The sequence below is a fragment of the Callorhinus ursinus genome, unplaced genomic scaffold, assembly GCF_003265705.2.
Source record: "Callorhinus ursinus isolate GAN/ISIS: 27379988/994484 unplaced genomic scaffold, GSC_fseal_2.0 scaffold3, whole genome shotgun sequence".
In the NCBI taxonomy this organism is placed as follows: Eukaryota; Metazoa; Chordata; class Mammalia; order Carnivora; family Otariidae; genus Callorhinus; species Callorhinus ursinus.
In genome coordinates, this window is record NW_027397065.1 from 84512638 (window position 1) to 84538821 (window position 26184).

Below are 26184 nucleotides of genomic sequence, written 5' to 3' on the forward strand. Positions count from 1 at the left end.
CCCCAGGTAGACACTGCTTTATTCACAGTATGTTACCCAGAGTGCATAGCAGTCCTTTGTTTTCATGGGCATTCACGAAATATCTGCTGAAAAATTAAAACCAAAGAAATGGCACAAGGAAATGGAAGTTTCCCCAAATCTCTAATTTGGGTAGTAGATTAGCTTGGGGAATATGAAAGGGAGGGAAATATGTTTAGAGGAAAATATGCTGTAACAAATGTTCAAATGTGGAGTTACAGAAATGAAACTCAGAAATACAAATTTGAGAATGGCCAACAGAGATAATAGTTGAGTCTTAATGTTCTTATCCACTGTCATCATATTTTCCATGAAAAATAACCTCTGAATAGAGTGTCTCTAAAAGGCAAGATAATTTGGACTATGAGAGCCTATATTTATATCCCAGCCCTTTCTCTCTTGTTTGTTACCTGTCCTTGGGAGATTTTTGTAACCTCTTAAATCTTTAGATTATGAATCTGTAAAACGAAATCAATAGCAATACCTCTCTCCCAGGGTTGGGGTAAAGAATTAATAAAATAATACATGTGACATGGTAATGGTTCAATAAGTGAGGACTTGTGATTACCATTGGTATTATGATGGAACAGCAATATGAAACAGTTTTTATTTAATGGAAAATAAGACCTTGTTTTAAAATTAGTGCGGTGGATAGGGAAAGGATTTGTTTTAAAATTGCCCTTCATCTCAATCTGGTTTTTGTTCAGTATTTTCCCCATGGAAGATGATAGCTGCAAATTTTTAGTAGAGGTCAACAGAACTAAGGTTTGCAAGAAAAAATTATTTGCAAAAGTTGTTTCAAAGTGGAATATTCTTCATTCTGTGAACTCAAATGACTCCTTAAAATTTCTCAAGCTACATGACCCGAGGCTAAAAAGAAACTGGCCAAAGATGAAAAGCAGAACATTCTCTTGTGTTCATGTGTGTTGTACTTCAAAGGACTGCAAACCACATCACCTCTCTCCAATTTCAAGTAGCAGATTTATGTGCCTGACGTCTGTCTGATTGTTCCTATGCCTCATGGCCAGACTACTGACCTTCACTTTCACCTACACGTGTAATACCCTTAGATGAGTGACTCAGCTGCTCCGTGTCTCAGTTTCTTCATCTGTAAAATGGAAATTGTTGAAGGTTTACATGAGTTAATACATGCAAGATGACAGCAAAAATCCTCGTGTTTCACAAGAACTCAAAAATGTTAGGTATATTTGGCTATTTTTCTTCTTGTTTTCTTTTCTTTTCTTTTTTTTTTTTCAGTGTGCTCTTATTTTGGACTTCCAGCTCGGTCACACTGTGAAAACCTGAGATCCCTGTATGTGAACGTCATTATGACTCAATAATGTCATTCATTCCATATTCTTTCATTCAGTAGGAACTATGGAGAGCCCACTGGGAGCTAAGCTCTTTTTAATCCTGATGATGTGAGAGCTGAATTAAACTTCCAGCCTGATTCCCAACTCCTGCTCTTCTCACTCTGCCACCAGTCTTCATCAAGGCAGCTTCTTAGTGAGAACCCGTAGGAACCAAGGTTGCACTTTAAAGTGGCCCCAATATAGAAGAGTGTCCCCAGGTATCTTCTTTGCAGGGATTCTTAGCTAAGGACGCTCCCACAAATTGAGTTTGAGTCTTTATGTTGATTCCTGGCAGGAGGAGTGAGGAGGATGTGCTTGCTACCTGTAGTATAATAAAGAGAACCTCAAGGAGATAGCCGTCCTTATCTTTGTGCAAGGTTCTATGATTCCATCTTTGCCTACTCACTCTAAGCCCAGAGACTTTGGAATGGCAGCCTGGGGCCCAACCAAGAAGTGTGTGGGCCTTTGCAGCTTCTGGGTTATGGTACTTAATACAGGTGCAAACAGTGTAACACCCATGGTTATCCACATAGTCATGGCTTTATGGTCAGTGGATGCCCTGCAGTTTCAGGAATGTGCCAGGCTCTGTGTTGAAGATGAAATTAGCTTATCTACTCATTTTCAGTAATATATGTGGCTTGCCAACTGTCAACTCCTCCAAAGACCACCAGAAAATCCTATAGATCAGCAAAGCTAAGTTTATTGGATTTACTATAGTAATGGAGAATACCACCTGGTAGGAGTCAAAAAGGAAACTGGGCAGTGTATTTATAAGGCTGACAGGTCCTTGGCTGGGTGTTTTTAAGGTGGGTGTTCCAAGGCGGGAAACACCTGGGTTTGGACAGAGTTACAACATAATAGCTCTGGACTGGTGGCACGGGGAGGCAGGGGTCATGAATAATAGTTTGATAAGCAAACTATTATTTTTGATAAGCAAGCTGATTAGTTCACAGTCTGAACTTCCAGATGTGGGTACTTTCTAGAACAAGCAGTTGGATTAGTCTGTCCCCATATCATTTAACCCAGGGCCAAGAAATTATGGCGCTTTCACCTCCCATTTTCCAAAAATCGTTGTATCATGGAGCTGATTGTCTCTGAATCTCCCTCTTCCCCTCCCTCCTTCCCTCAGTCTCTTCCCCCCTCCCCCTCTTTTCCTCCCTTCCGTCCTCCCTCCCTTCCTCAATCATTTTTGAATAAGTTACTTTATTTAATACATGTGACTTGGACTATACAAACCTACGCAAAGTATAAGAAATCGTCTTTATTACTACAAAGAAGAATATGACAGTTGTCAGATAAAAGGACATAATCTTTAACTGCAGTCACTTTTAGAAAAAGAGGCCCAGGGCCAGGTTCCAGAGATTATAAAACTCAGCTTGGGTACTTTGGTGACATTGTTTTCAAGGTCTGGCTTACCCAAGGTCATTGAGGAAGGCTCTAGTTTCACACAAGCCCAATTTTCTACTCCTCACCCTTGATCTCTTGGAAATTGAAAAATAAAGAATTCTGTGGTTCATTTACAAAATGTTGTGTTCCAAAGATGAACCCACAACTTTCACAGATGGTTACTATCAGACATTGACATCTTGTAGGGGAGGAAAATATATCTTTTTTTCCTGTACCCCTCTTAGGTTCTCCGGCTGGGGTCCTGTAATTTAGACAAGCGAAAGACAGATTGATGAGAGAAAAACAGAAGTTTCTTAACATGCATATGGCACATACATGTGGGAGCACACAGTGATGCGTAGCTCAAAGAGGTGGTTAGAACTTGTGCTTATATAGCATCTTCAGCTAAACAAAGGAAAGGGGGCTTGGGGCTTCAGAGAGGGGGAGACAAGTTATGGGAAAGTGACTAAGAAAAGTACGGTCAAAGAAGGTTGTTTGCTAATGTTTGATTACAGATTTAAGTTGGTGCTTTCTTCATTGGTAAGAGTCCTTAGGAGTCCTCCTCTTCCTGGTACAAAAGAGGGAGACATCTTGACAAATGGAAATTTTCTTTCTAAATGTAAATTTCCTTTACAAAAGGACAAGTTGCTCTGACTGGAGAGTTTTTTCTACCTGGTGGTTGGTGCTCAGTGGCCTTTCACTCAAAATTATCCACATGCCAAGGAGCTGTATTTGGGGGTGGCATATTTTGGTACACTTCACCTCCAAATTATTTTCAACTACAATTTACTTAAAAATAAAATACCATGAGAAGAGCTTCTTCCTTCTTAGATAGGAGCTGCACTGCCTGGTCCCAGCAGAAGATAAGCCTCATTTCTGATGACTCGAATCTGGCTTGTTATTCCTTTATTGTAAACACTTACTATAATTCAAAAGAGCTTAGATCTACACAATCCAACTTGAAATGGAGAGAGATACATAGACACACCTAAGTTTTGATGCTTTCTTCAAAAAAAGTCACCATCTTTTGTCTATAAAACTACCTCGTTTTCATCAAAATTAGTCCCAGCTCTGAAACCAGTGAAGCTCATTTCTTAAATTATTAATAAAAATTGTAAGTGAATATGGGCCCCTTGCTTATACTAATCTATACTAGCATGTTCGACACTTTTAATGTGCACTGGTAGTGCTAAAATTTGAACATCAGAGTGTTGCTGGGATCAGTTTTGGCTTTGGAGCAAGACAGCACCTCAGCATCCATGGCTGCGTCAATAACCAACTTGTTTTAGAGCTTCAGGGATTAAAACCTCTCATCGGGGCCCAGGTAGATGTAATCAGCTCAAACCAGAATTTGCTTCGTTTGTAAAAGCAAAGATCTGATTTACTTGCTAATGTGAAGAACAGCTCACTCTTCATCCTTTCTGGAGTTAACCAAATGCTGTACCTATTTTGAAAATAAGCAAGGATACGTCTGCTTGATTCTCTGCATTTAATGCGTATGCGATGTTTTAGAAAGAATTCTGTATTGGGGCTAGAAGCCGGCAGTGGTAATAGTAGGGTGACAGGTTATGGTTATTGAGTCTGACAGTCTAGTTCTTCTGCCTGCTCACCCCACACATTTATCAGCCCCTGCAGCCCTCTCTCATCTCCTCACCGCCTCTGTGAGACAGACTCTCAACTCAGAACGACTGGGTGAGTTGAATTCTGAAAGGATGAACCCTCACCTCAGCCCCGTGGTCACTGCACTTTCTTCTCCTGGAATATTAAAGAGAAGAAGGCAGAGGTCGTTCGTTCTGGTCAGCCAGCCCCTGGAACTCTGGAAAGAAAACCTAAGGAGTTTTGGCCTAACGAATTAGCCATTTTCTTTTAATTTTCAAAATTATTTGTAATGGTCCTAAATTTAGGTTCTTTATAAATTGGGTGGTGGGACTCACTTAGCATCAAAAACTGGATTACTCTAGGGGGAAGGTTTACAAAAGTAAGACAAAGCTTCCAATCTTAACAAAGAATTTTTTTTTCTCACATATATCCCAGAAATACTGATACTCAAGTGATGAAATCCCCTGAGGCTCTGTCACACTCTCCAGCATCCAATCCTGATTTCCTAAAACAATAATATATACAATTACTTATAAGATTTCCTATGACGCATGACACTAAGTGCCTAAACTAAATTCTTCTCTATAGCTCTGTTAACAACCATCTTCATTATGTGTGTTTTAAAACACTCTTCCGCACGCATAACAGAATGACTATCACATCCATTTCCTCAGATTACTGTTCTCAAGGTATCATTCACATAGCACATTTTTAAAAAACAATGTGTATTGTTTTTGAGATAAAATTGACATAATCCATTGTGTAAGTTTAAGGTGCATAAAGTGTTGATTTGATACATTTGTGTATTGCAACAGGATTACTACCTTAGTGTTAGCTAACACATCTGTCATGTCACATAACTCTCATTTCTCTTTTGTGGTGGGAACAGTTAAGATCTAGTCTCTTAGCAACTTTAAAGTTTACAATACGGTATTGTTGTGTGGGATCACCACGCTGTGCATCAGATCCCCAGAACTTACTTACCTACTCGTTGCGTTTTTATACCCTTAAATTTCCTAACTCTCCCACCTCACAGCCCCTGATGATTACCATTCCACTCTCTGTTTTCATAAGTGTGGTTTTTTAGATCCCACATGTAAGTGATATCACGGTGTATTTGTCTTTCCGTGGCTTATCTCACTTAGCATGATGTCCTCAAAGTCCATCCATGTTGTCATAACTGGCAGGATTTCCTTCTTTCTTGTGGCCATGTGTGATATTCCATATATATATCTCCCATCTTCTTTATCCATTCATCCACTGGTAGAGGGTAAGGCTGTTTCTATATCTTGCCTGTTGTGAATAACACTGCGATAGACAGAGAAGTGCAGATATCTTTTCTGTATCCTATTTTCATTTCTTTTAGGTATGTACCCAGAAATGGGATTGCTGGACGGCTGGATACTAGGGTATTTCTATTTTTAACTTTTTGAGGATCCTCCATACTGTCTTCCGTAATGATCCCACCAATTTACATTCACCCCTGTAGTGCATAAGGGTCCCCTCTTCTCCACATCTTGACCAACACTCATCTCTTGTCTTTTTGATACTAGCCATTCTAACAGCTGTGAGGTGAGATCTCACTGTGGTTTTGATTTGATGAGTGATGTCAAGTATCTTTTCATGTACCTGCTGGCCATTTGGGTGTCTTCTTTAGAAAAATATCTATTCTGTTCCTCTGCCCATATTTACTCAAATGTTTATGTTTTGTTACTGAGTTGTAGGAGTTCCTTACGTACTTTGGACATAAGCCCTGGTTCGATATATGGTTTGCAAATATTTTCCCCCATTCCTAGATGGCCTTTTTTTTTTCTTTTCATTTTTTGCTGTGCAGAAGCTTTGTAGTGTGATGTAGTCCCATTAGTTGCTTTTTACTTTGAACTGCCCATTATTGTAGCAACATTTTGGTAAAGTTTATCATTGACTTCAGGTCAGTGGTTTTATTTTTAAAAGCATTAAATGAGGGTGGTGTGCAAATCTTGTTGAGGCTCTCCCATATACCATCTGGGAGAACTTTCAAGACTGCTAATTCACAACCACACCTTGAAGGTCATGACTTCTCAGGGATAGTTGGAAGTGTCTCTATGATACACCCAAATACTCAGATGCACACACACAGATACCTGCATGCAACATGCACGTGCACACATGCACACACACACAAATGCACACACTCATGCACACTCATGCACACACTCATGCATAAGCACACACACTCATGCACACGCATAGAATGAGTGTAGGGTGTCATGGGCCTCCAGATTTTGATCAGCTACCTTCCACCCACCCGGGACTTCAAGCGTGAACAGGTGGGGATAGAGGAGGTAGGTAACTCATCTGCCCCCATTCTTCTCTCTTCTCTCCCTTCCCCAGGTGCATAAATTTTCACTCTCAGAATAAGATGAATGATAGATTCATTTAAAAGTAAATCTTCATAAATACATTAAGTTAATTTTTAATTAGCTGATGAATTAAAAATAAATGTTTAAAGCATTTATTTAAAATGAATTCAATACAACTTGTCTTTGGTTTGAGCCTCACCCATGTTCAGGGATTGTGTTTTAGGTCTAAAGATTAAAAGCAAATGAGGGGTCATAGGAAAGACTTGCATAGCCATAGGCAATGTTTGATTTTATCATGATTTAAGACTTACAATTATTAAAATACGTTTTCAGTCAAACTGAGTTTTCTAAAGATATCCTTTACCTCTTTTAGGGAGGAAGAAAACCCCACAATTACCCTCTGTTAAAATAAAGTAAAGTATCCAATGAAAGTAATTAAGATTTTATTAAAGAAATTTTAATAAACCAATTACTGCTCATGAATATGGATAATCTCAAGGGAAAGAGCCACCCTGTGCCTGAAATAAAAATAAACTATATTTTAAATATATTTAGTATACATAATTAGTTATTTAAATGTCTTCTCAACTAAACCTACTGTCAAAATTATATTTGGAACAGTAATAATTTTATACTGTAAAGGAAGCTATTGAATACATATAATTAAAGGAAAGATGCCATAAAACAACTTTATTGGAAATTTTAATCTCAAAGACATTAACATATTTTCATTGGGTAAATTGAAATTTGCTAGTGACCATCAATCAAAATACTAAAACATCTTTTTTAAATTTTTTTTAAGATTTTATTATTTATTTGAGAGAGAGAGAGAGGGATAGAGCACAAGCAGGGGGAGCAGCAGAGAGAGAGGGAAGAGGCAGGCTTCCCGCTGAGCAGGGGGCCCGGTGCGGGGCTCGATCCCAGGACCCCTGGGATCATGACCTGAGCCAAAGGCAGACGCTTAACTGACTGAGCCACCCAGGCGCCCCTAAAACATCTTTATGTTACTTTCAGATAAGAATAAGTGAAGTAGCTTGCATGGATACTAAATACCACGGTGAATTCAGTTCATTCCACCGTTTTTTCACAAATTGAAATTTTAGTACTACCTTGGCTAATTTAGAATTATCAGGGAGTTAATAGAAGATAATTGCCCAAATGAGGCATTAGAGATAAGCCTTCTAATGCTAAATTGACTAATGTTTTTTAGTGATATAAATTTTTCTCTACTAGCTAAAAGCAGAATTTCTGTAGAGTCAAGGGTTATAATCTCATTGAAGTAACATTTTGTATTCTCATTTGGATTTATTATTTGTAACCTCTGCTATTTTATTTCTTTAAATCATGACTTCATTTTGCTATACTGTAATATTTAAGGAGTATACAATGCTTGGAGCACCTGTCATCTTATAAGGGTCTATCATCTAGTTATTAATTGTTTTATTTATTTAGCACCTGTTTGGTGAGCACCTAATATGTGTCAGAGCATAGTCTATGTGCTGTATGTGTTCTATATGCTATGAACACTCAGACAGACCCCTGGTTTTCATGTCATGGCTGGGACCTTGTTGTGGGGAAGAATAGTGAGCAGAGGGCAGAAGATCAAATAATAAAAAAGCATGGAAAATAGGAAAATTAAAATAGGAGATCCAATAGCAAGTGTCAGGGAGGTAGTTTAGAATGATCCAGAAATGTTTCTCTGAGTTTTTGCACCTTTAAGATACATGTGAGCAGAAAGAAAGATCAGCCTTGGAAAGGTCTGGAGAAGAATGTTCCAGGCTAAGAGAGCAGTAAATCTTAGAGATCTGAGCTACAAATGAGCTTGTGTGTTCAAGGAGAAGAAATATGGCCATGTGGGCTCCAGTAGATTGACTGTTACAACCATGGAAGGACCCTGAGTGTAGGGACATTTTGTTTTGTTCAGTAGTGTAACCTCAGCATCAAACAGAACCTGGCACCTAGGTCCTTAATGTGCATGGAGTGAATAAATGAATGAGTGATTCAGGATGAATTTAGAGATGTAGTGGAACTCCTGACCATGAAGCTGTTAAGAAGAGGTTTAATTTTATCTGAAGCATAGCAGTATTTTAACGGGTTGTGTGGTATTGAATGTTGGCTCCCCCAAGGTGTCCATGTCTTAATTCTGAGGGCCTGTGAGTGTTATCTTAGATAGTAAAAGGGGCTTTGCAGATGGGATTAAGTAAAGGATCTTGAGATGGGAAGGTTATCCCTGATTACCCAGGTGGGCTCAGTGAGATCACAGAAATCCTTATAACAGGGAGGCAAGGGGATCAAAGTCCAAGAAGGGAATATGCTAATGGCTGCTGAGGTCAGAGTGAGACAGGCCTCAAGCCAAGGAGCACAGGCAAACCTTTAGAAGTCAAAAAAGACAGGGGCGTCTGGGTGGCTCAGTTAGTTAAGCATCTGCCTTCAGCTTAGGTCATGATCTCAGGCTTCTGGGATCAAGCCCCACATCCCTCCCCCTGCCCACTCCTGCTCTTGTAATCTCTCTCTCTCAAATCAATAAATAAAATCTTCTTTAAAAGAAAGAAGTTAAAAAAGTCGAGGGAGTTCTCTTAGAGCCTCCAGAAGGAGCACTACCCTGCTGATCTGTTTTAGACTTCAGACCCGCAGAATTGTAAGATAATAAATATGTGTTGTTTTAAGCACTATGTCCGTGGTAACTTGTTACAGCAGCAATGAAAAAATGAAACAGGATTATTCCACATTCAAGAAAGTGGCCATTTAATAAATTGCAAACATGAAGATGGATACATTTTTTAGAAAGTTAATCACTCAGAGTGCTCCCTTCCGCAGCACACGTACTAAAAAAGAAAAAAAAAAAGTTCATCATTTATAATCTAAATTAAAATGCATTTTTTATTTAGTTGCAGTGTTTAGCCAGATCCTCCCTAGATCTTCTGTTCTCTCACAGTACACTTCATGAAGAGGGTAAGAGAACAAGTGGATCTAAGTTACAATGACAGGGGTAGCTAGGAAAAAAGTGTTGGGGTGGGGGGAATGAGTCCAGAGACAAAGAGGAAGGAGAGGAAGGAGAAGGGACCCCATACAGTGTCTGAGTGTCAGGAGTCTGGGAGTGACAAACCTGGGTGGTTCTGGCTCAGCATCCCTCAGGGGGCTGCATCATCTGAAGGCTTAGCTGGGGCTGGAGGTCCCACTTCCAAGGCGGTCTTCCCATGGCCGTTGGCTGGAGGCTGCGTTCTTTGCCACACGGGCCTCTTCAGGGCATCACTTGAAGGTCCCCCCAGTATTGACAGCAGCCTTCCCCTCAACAAGTAATCCAAGACAGGGCTTGGAGGGAGCCACAATGCCTTTTCTGTGACCCAGCCTCAGAAGACACCCACCGTCACCTCCACCATATTATGCGGACCAGAGCAAGTCTCTAAGTCCAGTGGATTGGGCTCCACCATTAGAAAGGGATGTCAAAAGAGAGAAGAACAAAAATGTTAAACCAACACAGAAGAACAGAAGAAAGAGGAAGGAGTGAAGAGAAATGTGAGCAGAACACCCATTTCTTCATTTCTTTACAGAGAATGCCCAGATTTGGCCGTTTTTCTCACTAATCTCTCTCCCGTCTGCCAGGACTAATGGATGTGTGTCTGTCTGTCTGTCTGTTTGTCTGTAGCAAGACAGCTATAGAGTTCTTGGCTGTTACCCACTTTTGACTTCTGCCAGGCGTGTCAGCCTTTATCTCCCAACGGGCCCAGAAACTTGTGGTTCTGCACTCAAGCTTGTCTCTGTGTCCAGATAATCTAACCCAAACTCGAAAGTTTTGAGGGCTCCCTGCAACCGGTTGACGGAATTCCCCCCAAAAGAAATTCTGCCACATTACGTCCACTTGACCAAGTCGTCACCCAAGCAGAGGTGATAAAAGCAGCCTCTGATCAGAGGTCCCCTGTAGCTCTCATGGGTCAGGAAGCACTTGGGGGTTGCAGATGTGAAGTAATATAGAAAGTTCGGAGATGGGGTCAAGCGCTGTAATAAGCTCTCTGGAATGTGAAACACAGATGGAGCCAGCCTGGAAAGATGTAATGAATGGGAACTAGGAGACTCCTGTCCATGCTCGGTTCTGAATGAGGTTATACTAATTAATGAATTAATGAGGAAAGTAATGGAGAGAAGAGCCCAATCAAGAGTTATCTTGGACCATCTCCTTTCCATCTGTTCACTTCTATCAGATATTAGCTTAGACCTTTACATTTCCTTTGATTTTCCCCTCTTCTGACCTTTTTTTCTGATTTTTCGAAACCAGTAAGGGCGCCTGGGTGGCCCAGTCAGTTAAGGGTCTGACTCTTGATTTTGGCGCAGGTTGTGATCTCAGGATTGTGAGACTGATCCCCACCTCTGGCTCCGTGCTCAGTGGGGACTGTGCTGGACATTGTCTCTGTCCCTCTCTCTCTCTGTCCTCACCCCCCCCATACCATGCTCACTCACTCTCTCTCTAATTAAAAAAAAAAAGAAAACAGTAAAAATTGCTTTATTATCATAGAATGCCTTTAGATTCTTTTAAATTCACTGCATGTAAAAATGCAAAAATTTCTCTTTTGCTGTTTAGCTTTTAGAGGAAATGTATTTTACAGCAAAACATGCCACCCATATTTTAGAACATTTCCATGCCCTAATTTTCTTTTTTTAAAAGATTTATTTATTTATTTGAGGGAGAGAGATCATGAGCAGAGGGAGAAGCAGACTCCCCACTAAGGAAGGAGCCCGATGTGGGACTAGACCCCAGGACCCTGGGATCTTGACCTGAGCTGAAGGCAGACGCTTAACCGACTGAGCCACCCAGGTGCACCTTCCATACTTCAATTTTCATGGATTGATATTTTCAAATCAGGATTTCATAATGAAAAAATTTAAACTTTCTGTCTGTATGTGTGCATAGTATACTTAGAAGAATAGACATAAACCCTCGAATGTGATACTTTGTAAAGTTACCTTCAAATCCTGGGATAGATATTAATTTCATTTTAATGTGCTTTTTAAGTTTGCAAATCTATTTTATTAGAAAAAAATTTTTTGCTAAGATTGGATATGAATGTATTTTATCTAAAATTTAATAAAATATTTCTTAATAGAATGAATACACAGCTTTATATATTATTTAAAACAAGATAAACGTACATGATAATATTGTTAGCATTTCAAATCCATCCGAATCAGAATATATTCTGGGGCACTGTCTGTGTACCACTGAGCATTTTTTGTGTACCCAACTTACAGTACCAACAGCAATGCCAACCTGCACACAGAAATTTAATAGAAAATGATCTATATGCTAAAGCAGGGCGAGGAGAAATCTTTCTGTAAAGGGCCAGATAGTAAATTTTTTAGGCTTTATGGGCCATATAGTCAAACTATATTCACCTCTTCCCTTGTAGGCCATAGACAGTATGTAAATAAACAGGCAGAGCTATGTTCCAGTAAAACTTTATTTACAAAAACAAGGCCACAGGATTTGCCCTCAAGCCAACCCCCTGTACTAAAGGATTGATTTATAAGTAATGGGCACCAAAAACATTTTATTTCCTTTGCACTTACCTCAATAAAATTCCCAGCAAATGTTATTTTGAAAGACAGTTGAAAAGAGTTGGTCTTGGGGCGCCTGAGTGGCTCCGTCCCTGAAGCGTCTGCCTTCGGCTCAGGTCATGATCTCAGGGTTCTGGGCTCGAGCCCCGCATTGGGCTCCCTGCTCGGCGGGGGGTCTGCCTCGCCCTCTGCCTGCCCTTCCCCCTGCTCTCTCTCTCTGACAAATAAATCTTCAAAAAAAAAAAAGAAAGAAAGAAAAAGTTTGTCTCTACAGTCACGTTTTTATAGAACCAATATAAAACTGTCCCTACAGTTATGAACAATCCAACATTATCAACTTTCAGATTAATATTATTCATGCCCTTGATAAGTTCAACATATACCATGAAGATAATAATAAATTTCAGGAATACCTGTGTTCTGTTTGTTCTATTCATAACACAATAGATGAAACACAAACTCGTCATAAAATTTATTGAAAGCTTATTAAACAAGATGGAAGTTGTGTTTCTAAAGATAACCATGATATTTTATTCTCAGTATCCGCAGTGATAATGTCTATTTAGATTAGTCTTGAGAGAAAATACAATTTTCCTTTCATAAAAAAGTAGAATATAATTGTTTCTTTTACCTTTATGTGTTCTGTTTTGAACAATAACAAAAAATACTTTAAAAGGGGGAGGCTATGTGCTATGGTGAGTGCCGTGAATTGTGTGTAAGACTGATGAATCACAGACCTGTACCCCTGAAGCAAATAATACATTCTATGTTAATAAAAAAAAATTTTTTTAAAGAAAAAAAACAAAAGCATTTTCAAATATTTTAACTTCTATGCAATGACTTTTTCTAAACTTAATCCCATTTTAAGGTTTTGTTTAAAAATATTTAAAAGCCTAAAAAATTCCACCTGACCTAAAACCTTTGCTTTTGCTCTGCCTACATTAATGATGGTTATAGTCTGTCCACTGCAGACATGCTCTCCACTTTCTGCTGCTCTCTGTCCTAGGTACATAAGGAAGACCAATCTCTGGGTCCTCCACGAGCATTGCTTTCTGAGAAAAACTGACAAAGCTGTCACAAGTGACAGTAAATTTAAATTCCTTGTTGATCCCGTTGTCATCAGACCTGGTTCTGGACTTTCATAAGGTCCCGCGTAATGGTGGCTGGTTCTAAATGGAGGCTAAGTCAATCCGACAGTCCATAGGTGCATATTGAGGTCTAGGATAAAACCAAGATGTCCTACTGGTTCGTAGCTCAGGTAACTTTCACAGCTCTTCCATCTTGGTTAGATTTTGGGTACTTGGTCCCATTGCATTAATAGTAAACAGAAGTCTGGTTGGTATCCTCCATTCAGGTCAGATCTCCACCTTGTTACTCATCATGATGGCACAAAGACAATCATAACACAAGTCCTCTGCCCACTTGTCAGATTTTCACAGCACCCCTTCAGTGGGTTCTCACAGGTGTTAAGGAATTAAAGATATGCTCTAGGACATATGCTCTCATCCTCTCTTCGTCCGACCTGCCATGCTGCTAACTTGATGAGGGAAAACGCTTTAGACAGGAGAAAAAAAGAGTAGCCATCCCAAAGCTCTGTGTATGTGTGTCTTGCAGGAGTCCTTTGGAACCTCTCATCTTGCGACGCACTCAAAATGCCAATCATCCAGGACACTCTTGCAGTGTTGACCAATGCCGTGATTATCCCCCATTCCGGCTGGGAAAATTCACCTCTTCAGGATGATCGGAAAATACAGCTGCATTCCTCACAGGTGCTGCGAAATGCAACTGGATGCCTAAGGTGAGTCCCATCCTGGTGGCCTCCTCTTGCTGTCATACGCTTCCTGTTTCTCTAACTTCAGCCGCCATTTCACTGAGGATCAGAGTGTCCCAGCAAGATGGTAAAGGAGGGTAAGAAGCTAGCAAAAACCATTTCTAATGAGGTACTAAGGAGGGGCAGGCGTCTTCCACTATTAGTTTTTTACTTACTTAACGTGTTTTCTTGGGCCTTGGGCAAAAAAATAAACATTTTCATTCCCACCAAAAATAATTAGTTTTTTAAAAGACAATAGTTCGCAGTAATTTCCCATGTTATAATATATTATGCATATAGAACAACCAGGCAGGCCAATTGGTGGGGGAGGGCCTGTGGCACACACATAGGGATCCAGTTAACTGTCATTGCTAGTTAGTTTCATTTTTTAATTTTAAAAAATTTCCTGTGTGATTGCCAGAACCTATAATTGCTTAGAGATAACTTTTTAATAAAGCCTGTTGTATGAAATGTTTTTTTAAATAATAAAAGTAGCAAGTACGTTCCAATTCTCTCTCAATGCATTTTTTCAAAAATCATCCCCCAGAAACCTCTTGAGAAGCCTTAGAATCCTCTTTACTTTTGTTTAATTTTTGTTCTTAGAAAAGAATGTAATAATCAAGATACAGTTTTTCCCATCTCTGGAAACTGGGCTCCCAAAGATGCTGTATTTCGTACCAAAGTTGGAAATCTCTGCTGGATAAACTTAATGATGAGATGAGGGCAAAAGGGTGACTCAGAAGAACACCCAGTCAAATAATCTATATTTCAAACATAAAATGTACAGAATTGTTTTAGCTGGGCTGCCTCAAAGCTGTCATTTCTCCTACAGTTGATTGGTTTCTAGGTGCAAAAACCAGTCTCTCCTGAGGAGGAACAACATCACCTTGGTGACATTAATAATAATTATCTCATGAATATTTATAACAATGCTCCCAACTTCTAGTCTTGAGAAGAGTGGCGTGTTTGGGTAAATGTGTGTGCATAGAGGGAGATAAAGTGAGTCTGCTTCCATAAATATCAACATGTATTCCCAGACAGGAATAGGAAATCCTCTAATGATTCTGCTTTTCCTCAAGGTCATGAAATAATGACCTTTGGACATGATTTCTCTGGCAAAGCTTTACCATAAGCCAAATTTACAGTTCTCCAAAACTCCCTGTTGGGACATTTATTTTATAACCTCTTACATACTGTTATCCTTCAGAAACCTCCTGCCCTACCAGAAGAAATATAACCCCTTCCAAAGGCTAAAACTGGAGGCACTTCTCACTTTTTATACCTGATTTTCTTAGTTCAGTTATTTGCAACTATTATAGGTAGTTTTTTTTTTCCCTCCTGAGCATCTTTGACTTATAAAGAGTTGAAAGAAAGGAAGGGAGGGAGGGAGGGAGGGAGGGAAATGGTCTGTCGTTCCCGATCATGGGAAAAGTGCCTCAGATTCAGTTGCAGAAGTATGGTCAGTAAAGACCTGGATAACTCTGTCAGTTAAAATTCTCTTTGATACAGTAACATAATTACACACTCAAGATGTCTGATTAACGGAGGTAGGCCACTGCCATTAAGAGCGTACATTCAGCACCATTTGATGAAAAGTCAGATGGAGAAGCTAGACTGCGTAGGTCCGTGAATCCCCCCGGCAGGTCATCAGGCTGAGTTTAGCTTCTGGGCCGTGACCTAGAGCGAAGGTAGACTTGTTCACACACACACACAGGCTTGGCTTCAGCTGCTGAATGTGGCAAGGAGCCACCACAGCATAGGAAGCAAAAAACTCATTTAGAAAGAGTTTCATGTAGCCAAATTGGGTTTCCTTAGTTAAGATGCAACCAGGTTTAGGGGTTTATCTCTTAGTTCTGAGTTACCTCGTGATTGGCAAAGCAAAACCCGTCAATATATAGTGAATACTTAACTTCCCCCCTTAATTCATTGACACTCTGCCCTTCTACCGAAAGAAATAATAATCTCTCCCCTTATTTGAATGTGTTCGTGAATCATTCCACAGTGATGAGCAGTTTGAACTAAGAGAGGAAGAAAATAGCCTTGGGGAGGGGCTAAAATGCATTTATTGACTACTCAGTGGATACAAAGTTTCCAGAAATTTCTACCAATACTTGGCACTTAACTTACAGCCAGTGTTGGCAACACACCAGAACAGTCACAAATGTTTTTATCATGATGGAAGATTCTAGATTTTAATTTTTGAGGTTATATACGTTCTTGATTTTTCTGAGAAAGCCTAGCTTTTTATTTACGTTAAAGAAATTATTTCTTGTGTTGTTCCTGACTTTCAACAATGTTAGCCATGAGCATTTGCTGAGAGTCTGCTGTGTGCTCGGGAGGGACCTGGGAGGTGGAAATAAACAAGGCCCAGCAAAAGTCCTCCCAGAACTGCAGAAATGATTTGAATATACTCCTTAAAATGTAAATTAACAACCAGATTGTCGCAGCTTATAAACCAGATCTGGGCTTGTACCTTTGCAAGGAACATTTTCTTCTATCAAAATATTTAGAAAGAATTTGGTGCTTTGGTGCTTCTTAAAGAAAAAAAAAATCACAGCAATTGTCCTTGTCTTTTTCATGTACTAAATATATATTGTATATAAAGTGATACAGTGAATTCCTACCCAAAAGGATATAGTAAGCTTGTATAACGTTTGCATTCTTTGATCTGGCCTATTAATTTATAGCTTTGATTTTGAAAGTTGCCTAAATTGTATAAAATGCTAAATTTGCATGTTATAATTCTTTTCCAATGCGTCATGACCACAACTATCATATCCCATGCAATCTGGCTAGAACGTTAAGTATAGGATTCAGGACCTTGTTTAGCTGGTAACCGAGAACCAGCTGCATTTGGCCTACAAAACGCATCTGCCGGCTCACAGGTGCGTAAGGAATTCAACAGACAACTCTGGAAAGAATGGTGACTGAGTTGGTATAAACCACCTTAAGTGTCACAGCAGGCAAACAGTTCAGTTCATTTCATGTGATTTCTGGATATTTCACTGTGAAGGGAAAGAAAATTAGTAACCTTCAAAAAATAACATAAGATATGCACACAATATTTCTTACTCTCTTCCTTCTTTAGATCTCATTAAAGAAGCATTTTTAAAACTAAGGCATTATTGTTGAGGACCACCCGGTTGTATTAAAATTCTTTTCAAGTATTTACTTTTATGTATTTCAACTTCTAGGAATCCTCCATAGCCTTTAAGGATCCGGAGTTACATATAATCCAATCCTTGTCATAATTATACATTTTATGAATTTATTTTGAGAGTGTGATTTTCTCATTACCATTCATTATCAAATAACACTTGGAATTTAAAAAATTACAAGTAGCAACGTACATGAGTCACTATTTAAATATTTTTGATAGGTGAGATGTCAGTTAAATTTAATTCAGTTTGCTGTCCTCGGGTGATATTTTCGCTAATACTGAGTTTGAATGGAAACTCTCCTTTCTCATGAATTCTAGGGAAATCGAGGAATCGAGCTGTGCGAATGTGTATACGTGCACGCATGCACGCGTGTGTGTGTTCGTTCATTCCAGGGTTTGACCCAGCAACATGATATTTATTAACTAACTTTATGCACTGTCAATAGAGACAAGATTTTCATATAAAATTAAATGAGTATTGTGATGTGTAAAATCCCTGTCTTCTAAGGACCAGAAATTTCTGTTCCAAATACATCGCTTGGTCTTGTATTTATTGTATGATCAATAGCTCGTGGTTAGTAGGTTGGGAAGCCCAACACGTGAACTCACATCCTGACTCCTGGCCCAGACCACTGTTTCCACGCGGAGAGGAAATACAGTGCCCTGTGAGATGACAGGAGCAGATCTGTGCTCAGAGCGACACAACCAGCTGAGCACCCAGCTGGCGATGGACTTACTCCCCTTTGTGTTGGCTCCTTTATTTTGCTTCTCGACAGCTCCTGAGTGGCATCCTCTCAGCCAACATCCATCCGTTTTGCCTACAGTTGCCAACTGTCTTCCTCCTCCTCCTTTCTTACTTCCCATTCTTTTCTCCTAAGGCCTCAAGTATGGAGTGGGAGGCACCTGGAAAGTTAGTCATGGAGCCCCACGTCAGCCCCTTCTCTCCACCTCCATCTTAAATCTTAATTTAGGCAATTAGTCAGAGCAATGGATGCCTTTTTTTCTTTAAGGTAAGACTATATTTTAAGACATACCCTAGATAATAAAGTTGATGTTATTTTTCCAGTACTCAGACTCCCCCATTCTCTTACTGATCACTTAATTCTCTTTGACTGACGGCTCCACTCCTTTCCCCCAGTAGTATTTCCTACCCCAGGTGGCTTGCAGCTCCAGTAGGAGCTTCTGGTAGATGAAAGTAAATTTCTCTGATCACTAATGGAGAGCATTATTCTAAATTTTTGTTCCTAGCAGGATTCAAACTTGTTTGTGTCATTTCAGGGTGGGGGGCCAAGGTTAGGAATTTCAGCAATTACTATTCTAAAAGAGATCACCTTTTCATCTTTCAGAAAGAAAAAAAGTATTATAAATGCAAATTGTACCACTCGTAAATGTTCAAAAGCTTATCAGAGGGAAATTTAAGTTAGAAAAAAAGCCTCAGCCTTCCTAAGCTAAAATCTGGAACGCTAATTCCGTACAGTCTTAAATAAACTCTGTCCAGTTTCTCAAACCTTCTCTTTGACAGTAATGTTGTACCAGTATCGATGGTGGTACCAACCCCACCCTGCCAGCTTCAATCACGGGACACACTCACGGGGAGTGTTCCAAAGAGAAGAGACTTCTTGCCTTTGCCTTCTCTAAAAAAGCACGGTAAATCTTCATGGAAAGATGTCATATCATGTTGACATAGCAAAAATTTAAGCACATATGAAATATAAAATGAAAAGTTAATGCCCTTAGTCCTTTTCCATTTAATATTCATTTTGGGGTAGGAAATGGAATTTTTCCAAAGCGAATCTCTATTTGTTCCTGAAGTATCTATCACTGAGGAAAGACAATAGAAATGGAAAAAAAAAAATCCCTTAAATTTTGTTGAAGGAGCTAGTTGATAAGAGTGGTGGTGGCTGGATGGTGGAGCTCCAAGGGGCAGAGGCAGGTGGGGTCAGTGGACGTGACGGCTGCTGGTGATTAGCCCGGGGCAGGCTCTGTCTCCGAAAGCTTCCTCCTGCCAGTGTCCACCCTGGACACACACTTACCCTACCCTTCTTCCTCATCCCTTCCTCTTTGGTGATGTTTGTCTTTTGCTCCGATGCTGCACAATTTAAGCTTTAATTTTAAATAAAAGCCATTTTGAAATATGGCCTAAAATAAATGTGATAAAATGTCAGATAAGGCTTAGGCCGTAAGGATGCATGAAGTTGCTGGGTTAGTTCCTTTTCTTTCACCTTATGATTAAGGAGTCCTCCAGGAAACCACTCTCCTTTGGCCTAAATCAGGCAAGTCAGACCTTGAAAGAGATTCAGTTCTGTACTCACCATTGTTTCACTGTACAGTGTATGATCAAATACTTTTCCTAACTTCTGGTGGAAATAATCACCTTCAACCGAAACCCGTATTGACCAACCACAGCCTGATTGCTGAACAGTGAAGGTCAGACTGGCTCAGTCTGTGGACGCGCTCATTTTGGCTGAGATCACTGTAGTGGGTTAAATAAGTGCCCTCCCCACCAAAAAAATTTACGTCCACCAGGAATCTCAGACTGTGACCTAGTTAGAAATAGGGTCTTCACAGATAAAATTATTTAAAATTTAAGATGAGGTCATACTGAATTAGGGTGGGCTCAAATACAATGGAGGGTGTCCTTATAAGAAGAAAACATACACGCTCAGAAGAAGGCCATGTGAAGACAGAAGCAGAGATTGGAGTGGGGCAGGGATAAGCCAAGGAACGTGCGGGCATTTCGAAAAGCCACTAGAAGTGAGGAAAACTTGAAGGAGAATTCTTCTCCAGAGCCTTCAGAGGGGGCATGGCCCTGCTGACACCTTGATTTTGCACTTCTAATCTCTCAAACTGTCAGAGAATAAGTTTCTGTTGCTTTAAGCCCCCCATTTGTAGTACCTTACTCCGGCAGCCCTGGGAACCTCCTACAGTCACCCTAGGAAATAGTCCAGGGGGGGGGGCCTCCAAAGCTTAAAATAACTCAGAGAAGCTGCCCATCCCAAACAGTGTTCACGCACGGGAACAAACCACCCAGATAGGGAGCTGTTGTTTTTTCTCTAGGCCATCATTCCCTCAGGTGCAAGGCCAAACATCCCTTGCACGGGACTGGGTTCTACAAACCCAGGTGTGGCTGCCTCAGCCAAAGTAGGTTCACCTGAAGCCTCTCGACTGCATAGTTGTAAATAAGCATCTCCCCATACGTCACTCTGGTTTCTGTGTTTTCTGCTTCTATTTATGAACCCACCTCCCATTTCCTCCAGTCTTTAAACTATCTTCTGAAAGTTCCGTGGATCTGTTTGATGCTCTAAACAGCCAGAAGTCATTCTGGGTTCTCAAGCAGGGCACATGACATGAAAGGAGGATCATCTAAGGAAGTCGGCTCCTGCAGCTGTGTGCAGAATGAATGCTTTCTGGATTTCGCACGAAACATGACTGTGTTTCCCATTTAAAATATCACAAATCAATATCCTAAAGATCCCTATCGTGGCCATTGTCATAATTGCAGACTGAACTATAGGCGAAGCCTTGCTGAGTATCCTTTTTTTGCCATTGAATCGGCCAGCTCAGTAAGACAACTCCAATCTATTACTGTATGGCTGAGTTCCATTTAGTCATGCATGCTTAGGACTCTATCTCCAGCCAGAGTTATTTGCATAAGGCTGGCTTTGCTAACTTCCACAGCTCATTTCCTAGAGCCGCTGAGTCATTTATTTATTTTTATTATTCTATTCCCACTTCAACATCTTGTCCTGAAGGACAACAATATACAACCCTAATTTTTCCATCTATCTTGTGTACGCGAGAATGTTATTAAGCCCATCAAAGGAGCTGCACTGCGCCTTTGCTTATGAGTATAATTAAACTCAGACCCTCAATTAGTCATTTTAACCCATATAATGGATGAGCACTTGGTCCCATAGAGAGCCACTAATTCTGGAGTGACCTTGAGAAAACCCGTTCACAAAGTAATACTAGTGATAATCACACTCCGGCTGGAAAGCTCCAAGGACATTTATTTTATCTGGTTTACCTCTTGCATTAGCCACAGGTGAGAGGAGGACTTATTATCACTTTTATGTTAAGTTCAGTTGGTTGCCGATATTATCCGACCATTAAAATAATCTGTTTTACTGCTGTGAAACTTATTCCATAACTGAAAGCCTCTACCTCCCCACTCTCCCTTCACCCAACTCGCCCATCCCCCACACCCTGCTCTCTAGCAACCATCAGTTTGTTCTCTGTATTTATGGGCTAGTGGTTTCTGCTTGGGACCCCATCAGAGGGGACAGTTGGTCTGCCCATCTCAGCACCTCCCTAGGTAACAAGGACTTCAGTCCCCCATGGACCACCCCAAGCTTCTAGCTCACTCCGTGCCACCCAGTCAGTGTGGTTTATACTCCAGTAGTTTATAATAATAGGTCTACTTTCTATTAATAGATTACAAGAACTTTATTCTGTATTAGTTTGCTAGGGCTGTCATTAACAAAGTACCTCAGACTGGGTAGCTTAAACAGCAGAAATGTATCTCCTCACAATTCCGGAAGTTAGAAGTCTAAGATGAAGGTGTCAGCAGGACTAGTTCTCAGAGGCCTCTCTCGGTTTGCAGATGGTCACCTTCTCGCCATGTCCTCACATGATCTTCCCTCTGTGCCTCTGTGTTCTGATCTCCTCTTCTTATAAATCTCCACGTTGGGATCTCCAAACGAGGCATCCCCAAGTGGGGCCCTACCTTTGAATACCACAGGCTCTAGGGCCTGGCCTTTGGCCTTGCCTGGTCAGAAACTGGACCTTAAAGCTGCAATAGCATGGGGAGGAAATTAGCTTTGGTTTAGCATCTGTGAAAAGCCCATTATAATGCTATGCCTCTTTAATATGCATGCTGTTTGATACAATTGTCCCTATAATCTAGTGAGGTAGGATTCCCTATCCCGTTTTACAGATCAAGAAGCTCATGCTCATAAGGATAAGCGTAGCTTGACCCAAGTCATACAGCTAGTAAGCAAAGGAAAGGAGACAGAAATCCTGGGTTATATGATGCCTTAGCTGGGTTCCTCCCACCTCACCATGTTCCATTCGGCAGAGACAAGGGAACAGCCCAAGAACACCTATGTTTCTTAACACTGAGACTAGGATGCTGGCTCAGTCCAGATCCTAAGAGAAGCAGACACGAAGACAGAATTAGCAGTCCGTGCAAGGTATTTAATTAGGAGCAACCCTGGAGAAGACAATGGGAGGTAAACCAGAGAGCCTGGAAGAGCCTTCAAACCATGATGCAGCAGGTCTGCCCCCAAATGAAGGGGAGCAGAAAAGAAGGAAGGAATGTTGGTTGTTTGGGTGAAATTGTCTTAGGCTCTCGGGGAGTTTGACAAGACCACTGGAGAGTTCTTAAGCCCAGGTCGTTCTTCCAAGGAGTCCTGCATCTCCCAGAACCAGGCTTGCCCTGTACTGCTGCTGAGCTGGGTCACTGGCTGGGAGCACCATGGTGAGTAAAGCTGGAGCATGAAGGCAAACACAGTGATGAATCTTAGGGCACGGAAGCTGGACCATCATCAGTCAGTGATGCTCCTGCAGTGAGAGATTTGAGTGGGTGCATTTTTATGGATGTTACATAAGCCTAATCCTTTACCAGTGCGGTCTTTCTCTAGAGGCTAGCCACTAAGAAGTCACTGTACAATCAGAAAGCTGCTTGGTGATACAGAATCCAAACAAGGGGAGTTAGTTACATTGACTGAAAGTTTCATTCTCTCAACATCTATTCTTCTGAGTGCTTACTATGTGCTTGGCTCTATGGTAGGCATGGGGGCTGTAATGAAGAGCAGATAGACACAGTCTGTGGAGTTTGCTGTTGAAAGCAATGCATAATGTCATTAAGACAACCTGATTGCATCTAAGTCTAATTAGGCTGCCCCAGAACTGGAAAGATTGGAGTGTGTCTCTCCTAAATAATGCCACAGAAGGCCATATTCTTTTTCTTTTTTTCCAGTATTTGCATGGCTAACCTAACTCTCTCTTACCAATACATTCTTTCTTTACATATAAAAAGCTGTTGACTGTTAATTGATTTACTGTTATATCTTGTAGTCTTAAAGCTTTCTCTCTCTTCAGGATTTTGCATTCTCGTTTCTTTTCTATCAGGAAAAGTCTGAAAAAACTTCATTTTTTAATTCTTTCAGAAGACAAATTTATCTGCCAGAAGACTGACTATAATTTTGCAAAGTTCTTTCTGGCCTTTATGTTCCATGAAATAGTAATAGGGATCATTTCTCCCCAAACATTGTTTTGTTTCCCTAAGCCAGAAGAAGTGAGACTATAATGATTTCACCTTAAATATAAATTTTTGATGTAAGATACCCTATCATGCTATTTCTTCCTAAAGTTTCCACAACTTATTTCTGCAGAATTTGATCTACTTAATTACGAAAATTTGCAGGATCTAACTAAAACTTGTTTTGAATTATTTATCCTACAATTTGATTGCAAATGTGGGCTTCTTTTAAAAGGACAAGCAAATGTTAAATTTTACTTTTTCAGTATGAGTAGTCATTCTTCCTATTAGAATATGAATATTCAGACTTTCCATCAGTATGAACAAATTACTTCCTTTAAAAAAAGATTAAATAAAAAAGCTTAGTTAATCCCCAATCGGTAGACAATGGTGTTTAATATTTATCCCTATAAAACATTGAGTTGTAGGGTGTTAACTCCCTGATAAATAAAAAGCAAATTGCAAGAGCTGGATCATTCTTCAAATCCTTCATAACTTCCTGATATTAAAAATATAATTTTTCCTCCTGCTGCCCTCCCAAATTATATTACATTGCATCAGAAGTAGCTTCCCTGGAGGAGAAGCAAAGACACAAGTCTATTATCCATAAATTGAAGAAGAAAGAGCTCACCAAACAGTTTCACTTACAGACTAATCCTCTCCAGTATTTCAACACATCTATTTTCATACCATTTCTCCTTTCCCTTTGCAAAGTGGCACTTATTTTAAAATAAATAAAGCCAGCGTTTGCCAGAGTTGTGACAAAATACCGAGAGAGGTGAGGACAACTCATAGGAGAAGAAGCAGAGCTCATGCATGGAGGTTAGCCCACACCCAGTGGCGGTAATGAAGATCTCCTGCTTGCAGTTCCAATTCCTCTTGGAGGAAAGAGCAACATAACCAGCGAGAGCCATGCATAGCGTTCTCCAAGGTACCAGTGCAGAGATCCGGCCTCCCACCCCCCATCCTGGGAATTCCAGATGCACAACTCTGCTCTCCACAGCCAACTTCAAAACGCTTTCGCTCCCCTCATTCTCTTTTTCTTGAGTCTAGGTGATCCTTAATTGACCAAGAATATTTGAAGTAAGTTTCACGTGTCCTTTAGTTGACCAAGGGACCCTGAAGGAAAAGAGTAGGAAGTGTTTGAATCACCATCTTATTCTCCCTGGCCCCCTTTCCTGGGTTAATGACTTCCTCCTGTCACGGGGCCAGCATTTGGAGCGGTCCGTGACCATTTGCCTCAGGACATTTGACAGGCAGCTGTGGGTCAAGGCTGAGCAGGGTGGCCCATTCCCTGGGTTCCTCTCCATCGCCCTTCCCTTCGGAGCTATGACAGGGAGGGCTGACAAGCGGGGTCTCTGACTCAGAGAGCTGTGGCAATGTGGGGGGATTACAGGAGGCACGGGTGCAGGTGGGGTGAATAGAAGCAGCCCTTGGTCCCCTGCACTACATCGTGGAGCTCTTGGTTGCCCCTCTGTGGCAGGATCTTCACCATCTCCTAGCAAGTTGCTTGTTCTAGAAAGAGAGAAACTGTGGGGAAGCTACTAAATATAAAAACCATCATTTCTTCATTCTTATTGGAAAGTCCTTGTTCTGAGCTGGCAGAAGATTCTGGAAGTACTAACTCACATGTTTTCCTGAGTCTGAGAAGAGCCAAAGGGAGGGCAGCCCTACCTAGATTTCATGCTTGGTCTACATTTTCTTGCCTCCGCAAGATTTAAGCAAGAGAAGCAGTTGTTAGTAACTGCCTCCATGCCCTAGTGGACTGACAGCTTTCAACACTTGATTTTTAGGATACATAAATTCTTTTTTCAGTTTTTCAGTCTGCTAAGGAAAAGGACAGACATGTCAAGACTTCAGATTAACCCTGTGTCCTTCACCATCGTCCCGTGGAGATACAAATACATCATTGTTCCCCATTAACAAGCACTCAACCGGCAAGGGGGATGCTGTGCCAAGAATGCACTGACCGGAGCTAATGAGTCCCAGCTCCCAGCAGCTAATTACCTTTCTCTTAAGGTAACTTACTACCAGAAAGTAGCTGTGTTAGCACCAAGGTTTGATGTGAGACGCAATCCTTAGGAAGAGGCCAGCTGATTAATCATCCCCCATCGTTCCCCATAATAGTCCTGTCTGGACTTTTGCGTCCAGACCATTGTTCTTCCCAGGGTTACATTTGCCCTGACCTGATTTGGGGCCAACAATGTAATTGGTAATTGCAGGCTAATTTATATAAACAAACGAGGGTCCTGCTCAATGAAAGCGTTGTCACTGTGATTGGTACTTACTGCTCTCAGAGCTCTCTATTTGGTACAAGTTTGGGTCAAGTGGTTGGAGCCAATGGAGCTTACTGCAAAAGAAAAAAAAAAAAAAGATTATTTCCGGTACGAAAAAAACCATCATGACCTTTTAAGGCCTGCCAGGAAGCATGGTTGATGGTCTCTTGCAGGGAATGAGTGCTCACATGTTTTAGAGAAAACTGGTTTTGTCCTTTGCTTAGAATCTTGACAGGACCTGAAGGGTCCTTCTTAGCATCTAAGAAAGCAGCACCAATAAGTCTCTTCCTAGAACAGAAAGGAACCTTACTTCTTTCTCCTCTGCAGGCAGCACTGTCATCCTGACTAGCAAACATGATTAAATGTCGTTTGTCCTTGACCCCTGTCACTCTGAAGCGGCCCAAATGGATTAAGAGGCTAGTGCCTCCC

At 40.7% G+C, this 26184-nt stretch overlaps 1 protein-coding gene across 5 annotated transcripts in view; it reads left to right on the forward strand.

Moving 5' to 3' along the window:
- The window catches only part of CTNND2 (catenin delta 2), a 907509-nt gene that overhangs the window by 729835 nt on the left and 151490 nt on the right, over positions 1–26184 (forward strand). For all 5 annotated transcript variants that reach the window (XM_073891088.1, XM_025867463.2, XM_073891086.1 and 2 more), the window contains one exon: positions 13862–14045. In XM_073891088.1, the coding sequence (XP_073747189.1) occupies positions 13862–14045 (184 nt within the window). The remainder of the gene's footprint in view (positions 1–13861; positions 14046–26184) is intronic.